The sequence below is a fragment of the Eleutherodactylus coqui genome, chromosome 4 (genome assembly GCF_035609145.1).
Source record: "Eleutherodactylus coqui strain aEleCoq1 chromosome 4, aEleCoq1.hap1, whole genome shotgun sequence".
NCBI lineage: Eukaryota > Metazoa > Chordata > Amphibia > Anura > Eleutherodactylidae > Eleutherodactylus > Eleutherodactylus coqui.
Window position 1 is genome coordinate 108,114,547 of NC_089840.1, and position 6,808 is coordinate 108,121,354.

General features: G+C 40.3%; 1 protein-coding gene across 4 annotated transcripts in view; it reads left to right on the plus strand.

Annotated features, from left to right (window-relative positions):
• Positions 1 to 6,410, plus strand: part of USP9X (ubiquitin specific peptidase 9 X-linked) — a 133,296-nt gene extending 126,886 nt beyond the window's left edge. For 3 of the 4 annotated variants that reach the window (XM_066599961.1, XM_066599963.1, XM_066599962.1), the window contains exons 44-45: positions 755 to 850; positions 4,719 to 6,410. In XM_066599961.1, coding sequence (XP_066456058.1) covers positions 755 to 850; positions 4,719 to 4,853 — 231 coding nt within the window. In that variant the 3' untranslated portion in view covers positions 4,854 to 6,410. The remainder of the gene's footprint in view (positions 1 to 754; positions 851 to 4,718) is intronic. The other variant, XM_066599964.1, reaches the window with a different exon arrangement.
• The last annotated feature ends 398 nt before the right edge of the window (positions 6,411 to 6,808 follow it).

A 6,808-nucleotide genomic window follows, 5' to 3' on the forward strand; every position in this document is an offset into this window, starting at 1 on the left:
AACAGTCTGCAAGACGTGTGGAGCCAGGAATGTGGAGTAGAAATTGGTTTATTTTCTATCATGGGGAACCTGTTATATAGAATGAAAACTGTGTGACAACCCCTTTTAATGAACTTCACATAAAGACAATCTCACTAGATTCTCAGAATGTTTTAGCATGAAATGTTCTATATAAATGTTAATACTGAAACAAGCCAAGATTTTTAGTGCATAACACTGGTTTTATATTAAGCACTACTAATTCTACTAACTTTCTACTAATACAAATTCAAAAGGACGAAGGTTATTTTTTTTGGTCTGGAAGAAATTTAGAGAATGTTTTGGTAGTTTTATTTGAAGAATCTGGAGCCATTGGAGTTGTTCAGACACTTATTTTGTGCTCTGAAAAGTGGTAACAGTTAAGCTATATTCCTTGATTGAAATATTTATACGTTAACACCTTTTTTCAGAGGTTCGGTCTTTGGGCTTATTTATGTGGCTGCAATTAGCCGCTGTTTGATATTTTGGTGCAGTTATGCAGGAGTGCTTCAAAACAATACTAGTAATGATTTCTTACATTGGGACATAAGATTTAGCTAAAACAAGAAGATAGAAATAAAGGTATTTTTAGAAAAGTAACATAATGGACGTCAGAATGATAATGATCTAGGGCTAAATAATGAGGTGCAGTCAAGAGGAATTCTTCTGGCAGTGAAATCTGTGTTCAAGTTGGTAAAGTTGTGAATGTAAAATTCGACTCTTGCAAACTTTATAGGAGCCAGATGACCAGGATGCTCCTGAGGAACATGAGTCCTCCCCTCCTGAAGATGCCCCATTGTATCCCCATTCACCTGGTTCTCAGTATCAGCAGGTATAAGATGCACTTCTATTTCTCTTTTTTGTTTTTCTTAACTGCTGTTCTATCCCAGGTATAATACACTGTGGTGTTTATTACTATGGTCCACATTTGATGTAAATTAATCACATTTAAAAATGCTGTGCTGTAGTGGTGACAGGTGACCTTTTCTGTAAACTGTCCCTTGTGATAGCAATGTACCATAATGTGAACCTACAGAAATAGCGGGCCAATCTTCTACTTATGTTTGTGCACCTGTCACGTATATAAATTTGTTTTGGTGTTTTCCTTAGTTTGACTAGCTGCTTTTTATATTCCTAGTGTTTTTGAATTCTCATTTGCTCTTGTACACTAAATGAAATTCTGCAAATGACATAAACCATCAGTACTTCTCTGACATTTACTTTGGCATTTGGTCATGTTGTTTTTTCCCCTAAACTAGAATGTATTTTTAAGTTGGTATGAATAGTCACATTCTATACCCTTACTTTCAATCTGCCTTACATACCTAGTTACATGTAAATGGAGCAGTATTCATATCAGATCATTGCCATAAAGTGTGACGATCACTTGGCTATACAAGCACGTTTTACCACAGTTGTCGTTTTCGGAAAAAAAACTTTGGGTAAATTTTCATAGAACGGAGTATAAGGCAGTTGACTACTGGCACCAGCTGGTTAGGTCTTTCCTAGTGATGTTTCTATCCATCTGGCTGGTGCCTACAGTACTATGTACATCTCTGATGCACCCTCCTAGTAATATAGGTGATCAATCCAAGGAGTATGCTCCTATGTCCTTCAGCTTATTGCATGTATCTGATGCTTTGGCGTGACTGTTTGACATTTGGTCAGATTCTGCTGTGATGTTAACAAGCAGCTGATTTACTATCCTTAACTCTTACTAAGGGCCTTCAAATTTCGAAGGTAGAACTCACCCTTGTTTGCAGTGTTCATTTATTAACTGAGACCTATCCTTCAATTGTGTACCCATAATAAATGATGATTTTTCCATGCACTGTATAGGCATAGTCATTTTCACATTCTTAGATTACTGTCAGTGTAATCTGACATCAGAGTGAATCATGTGACCTGCTGGAGTGCACAGAGCTCATGATCCAGCTGATGCAATCATGAACAGCCTGTGGAGGGAAGATGTCCTTCAACCCCCTCTATTCTAGTCTTGCTCAGTACAGATCAGCCAGATCACACCATGGGTAATTATCACATGAACAGTTGGTTTTATACTTGACGGGTGCATCCTTGCAGCTTCTATATCCATTTCTATGCTGCACCGCTGTCTGTCCAGTATAAAACTGCATAAGAGTTTTTGCAGAAGGCCATCTTGATACTCTGCTTTTCAACCCTGCTTTTGGATGGAGCACAGCCAGCACAATAAGAGTATGCTCTGTGGGGTGCGCTTCTGTGATGTTGAGCAGCCCGAAAACATGCTCAAGAAATGCTCTTGATATTGATGAAGAGCCAGAGCGCGTGTTCTGCACTCCATGCTCAAAATGTAAAAATGAATATGCCTTGTGTGTGTCTATACTTGCAGAGTCATTCGAGGAATATACGGGTTTAGAAGTATGACCTAAGCTGAAATCCTTTTTTTTTTTTTTTTTCACTTCACCCCAAAGCCCTCCACCATCTCACTCTTAGGGCTCATGTCCACGGGAAAAAGAAGAATTAAAATCCGCAGCGGATTTTAACTCTTCTCCCGCGCGCGGATCCGCATCCCATAGGGATGCATTGACCACCCGCGGGGTAGATAAATACCCGCGGATGGTCAATAAAAGTGATTTTAAAAAAAATGGAGCATGAAAAAATCTGGACCATGCTCCATTTTCATGCGGGTCTCCCGCGGGGACGGCTCCCGCGGGCTTCTATTGAAGCCTATGGAAGCCGTCCGGATCCGCGGGACACAAAAATCACATTTTACTCACCCGCTCCGGTTCTTCTCTTCTCCGCGGCGCCATCTTCTCTCAGCCGCGGCCGGATCATTTTGCTTCGACCCGGCGCATGCGCGGGGCACGTCACCGACATCATCGTGCACATCCGCCGAGCCGAAGAATGAAGATCCGGCCGCGACGAGAGAAGATGACGCCGCCGCGAAGAGAAGAAACGGAGCGGATCGGAGGTAAGTTTATTCTCATTTATTTGCATTTTCAGCCCTCATGTCCGCGGGGCAGGAGGGACCCGCTGCAGATTCTACATGTAGAATCTGCAGCGGATCTGATTTTCCCCGTGGACATGAGGCCTTAGGGCCCTCTTACACGAGTGCTGGGCAAACTATGCCCGACACTCGTCCCTCTGATGCTCGCTCTGCACAGGAGCATGGATCACTCGCAGTGCGGCCAGCAGGGGGCGGGGCGACTGGAGGAGAGTGCTGAATAGTGGCTGCTGTTTACACCCAACGATATGTCGTTTGGATTTTAAGCTGCTTTTAAAAGTGAACGACTGGATAAATCTTGTCCAGTCCTTTAGTTTTAACATGCTGTTACACAAGCTGATTATCGTTTAAAACCTTGCGGGAGAACTATAATCGCCTTGTGTAAAAGGGCCTTTAGTATTCAGACAAGTTGGCTACAGAGATTTACAATTCTTTACACCACCAAACCCTCAGAGGGCACCTGTCACCACTATCTCACCCCTAAAACAGACTGGCCAGCAGAGGATGAAAAATCGATCATTTCTAATCCTTTCTTTTTATAATGAGCCCATGTATCTCTGCAATTAGGTCCCATAATTATCCCAAGTCACATGCAAATGACCAGAGAAGAGTTGCAGAGATTCGTGAGCTAACCACATCCCAACCTTACTTGTTGCATTCCCAGATATACAGGAAATCCTGTATCCAAATAAGAGGGTTATGGTTCACTCGGCAGCTCATAAATCAGCGTGACTTTTTTTTTCTCTGCTGATTTGCATAGGACACAAGATAAATTTGGAATCTAATTTCAGAGGTGCATGGGCTCATTAAGAAAAAAAGGGGCTTTTGATGTGATTTATTTATTTTCCATCTGCTGCCAGCCAGTGAAATTAGTTTTGGGGGTGTGATGGTGGTGACAGATTCACTTTTAGCCTAAACTTGCTCAGAGTTTATAGCTGATGAGGTGGTTTACCTACAGCTGCATTTGAAATAGTTCTAACCAGTTTCTGTCTGCTATAATATCTTGACTTGAGACTACAAGGAGGATTTGAATGGATTGTCTGGCCTCTATGTTCTAAATGAGCAGTAAGTTTACTTTTTGGAAATCTTCTGTTGCCAGCAATGTGGTAATAAGGCACAAAGGAAGATTTCTGAATGTAACTATACTGAAAAGTTGTGCGTTTTTTGGTTTTTTTTTTAACCAAAACAGACTGCCCTCTAAGGGCTAATGCCCACAGATGGATTATCGCTGCGGAATTCATGGCCAGATGCCCGCCGTGATTTCCGCAGCAATGACAGTCCATAGACATGTTGTGTTAAAAGATTCTCCCCTGCCCACGAATGCAAATCAACTGATTTTTCGCTCGCGGGGGAGAATCGCAGCATGTTCTATTTTGTGCAGAAAATCGCACGGACAGCTTCCATTGCAGTCAATGGAAGCTGTCCATCCCACAATATTTCATGCTGTGGGCACTTCGGAGTATTGCTGGAATCCGCGTCACAGCCCAGCACGTCATGCACTGCTCATTTACGCCGGATGAGACACGGTGGATCCAGGCAGGTGCGTAATAGGGTCTGTGGGGGCACCAGGTCGGATTCAGACTGCAAAAAATTGTGGGTATTGGTAAATGTTGTAGTGTGTGTGTTTGTTTGTTTTTTTTCCCCCTTTTCTCTCACTGTATGTTTTAAGCATACCTCTGAATCCAAAGTAACACACAACTGTCTTACACTTTTCTAGAATAACCATTTGCATGGACAACCATATACTGGCCCAGCAGCACATCACATGAACAACCCTCAGAGGACAGGCCAACGAGCACAAGAAGAATTTGAAGGCAGTGAAGAAGTCCCCCTAATTCAGACAAAAGATTAGTGAAACTTTTAGTCATTTTACTTATCTCCTCCGAGACTGTGCACCCAGGCCTTACAGTCCAACCTTCCTTTGTGTCTGGCTAATATTTAAAACTAGAAAAGAAAAAAAAAAACTATTCCTAATCAACTTGGAGTGGAGAGTCTATTCACTGTCTTATCTGCAGAAACTTGCTGTCAATATATAACCCGCCTGCAGTGGAAAGTGTATAGTGTTTTGTAATAAACGGCCTGATGCTAATGTGTAAATGGCAAAGGTGTACATAGTATATTAATGTTTGACTGTTAATTCTTAAGCAAGATTTTTTTTTTTTTCATATTTTTTTCTTTTCATTTGGGGCTCAACAAGATACAGATTTACAAAAAAAAGAAAAAAAATGGAAAACACAAAATCTCTGGGAAAAAAAACTTTAGTTTCTTGAACTATGTGCTCTGCTCAACAAGAATTTTTTTTCTTTTCTGCCTTGAGGCAGTTGGATTCGACGACAAATGAAATGCAAAACCTTTCCACTCCAACCACAGAAATAGTTCAATGGTAACATCGCACCACCAAGATGGTTTTCCTCTGAGCAACTCTGATGGCTAGTAACCTTTTTTTTTTTTTTTTTATGTTTCTGGTTGATGTGGATAAGTGATATTTTGTTTCTAGAGTTCCTTCCATTGCCTTCTCCATACTCATAATAGTTTAAACATTTTGAAGATTCTTATTGCTGTAACATATAGCATGGCTTCACATCAGGCTTAGTACAGCCAGACATAGGGGTTTTGGGAGGGATAATGAGGACTATATGCCATGATCTACAAACAGTTGCACTCTTCAGGACTTACTTTTTTTTTATTTTTTTTCTTTGTTAGACCTCAATTTATAAAGTGGACAGAAAAATTTAGAGGTAAATTGCACATGTGCCCATTTGTAATATTTGAGATATGCCTGTGAATATGATACGTGACACTTAAAGTTTCAATAATTAACACAGGATGGGATGGGGGAGATCAAATATGCAAACAATCACTATGCCAGGACCTCTGGAGCATAGTAGAGATGGTATTTTGTGTGCTTTTTGTTTTTTTGGTAAAGCTTATTTAAGACTCTCGTCTGGCACTTTTCCCTTCTACTGCATCTCAAAGTGAAGGCCTGTGACATTCTATTACACTTCGGAATACCACTGCCTGGGTAAAAAAAAGTGGTATTTTGCTCAGTGTACAACATTTCTACTTGAAATTAGAGTTTGTCTTGTAGTCCTTAATCGGCTCCGTGAGAAATATTTAACGTTAAGAAGCAGGGACTGAACATAAGAACTACTGGTTAGTCATACACATTTTTTTGGAGGTTGCGTAAGTTCCAGGCTAAAATGTTTTACTAACTTCAAGCAAAGCAGTAAATACTGTATTTAAGAGAAAATTGGTAACTTGAATGTGTGTATTTTTGGACCTGTCTAAAAACCAAATACTCCCTGCAAAACAGATACAGCCCATCCTATAATATTTAAATATTTTGCTGTTTTATTTTATAGAAATTATTTTGCTGAATTCACAAATAGAATTTGATTTAAGAAGAAAATCCTGTTGCGTGTTTTTTCTTATTGCACAAACATAATTGTACCATAGTTCAATGCAGAAAATGTTTGATATAATATTTATTTTTTTCAGAACCATCGCCCCATATAACAGGCACTAGATTTGTTTCATACAGTTGCCTGTAGAGTTAGCGCATCACATGTACATATATAGACCTGGAATCTACTCATAGCAATAATATATAATAAGGCAAGGTGGGTGTGTTGAGGACATTTCTTATTATGGTGTACTTTTCTGTACTAATGTTTTCACATTCTGCTTTTCACCCTTTTGCTCATCTTTGCCTCGAGTGTTATCGGACAAGCACTTTTTTACAGGCCATCCCGCAGACTTGTATTGACCTCGCTGCAATTAAACGGGAGGGGGAGGAGGTAGATGCAT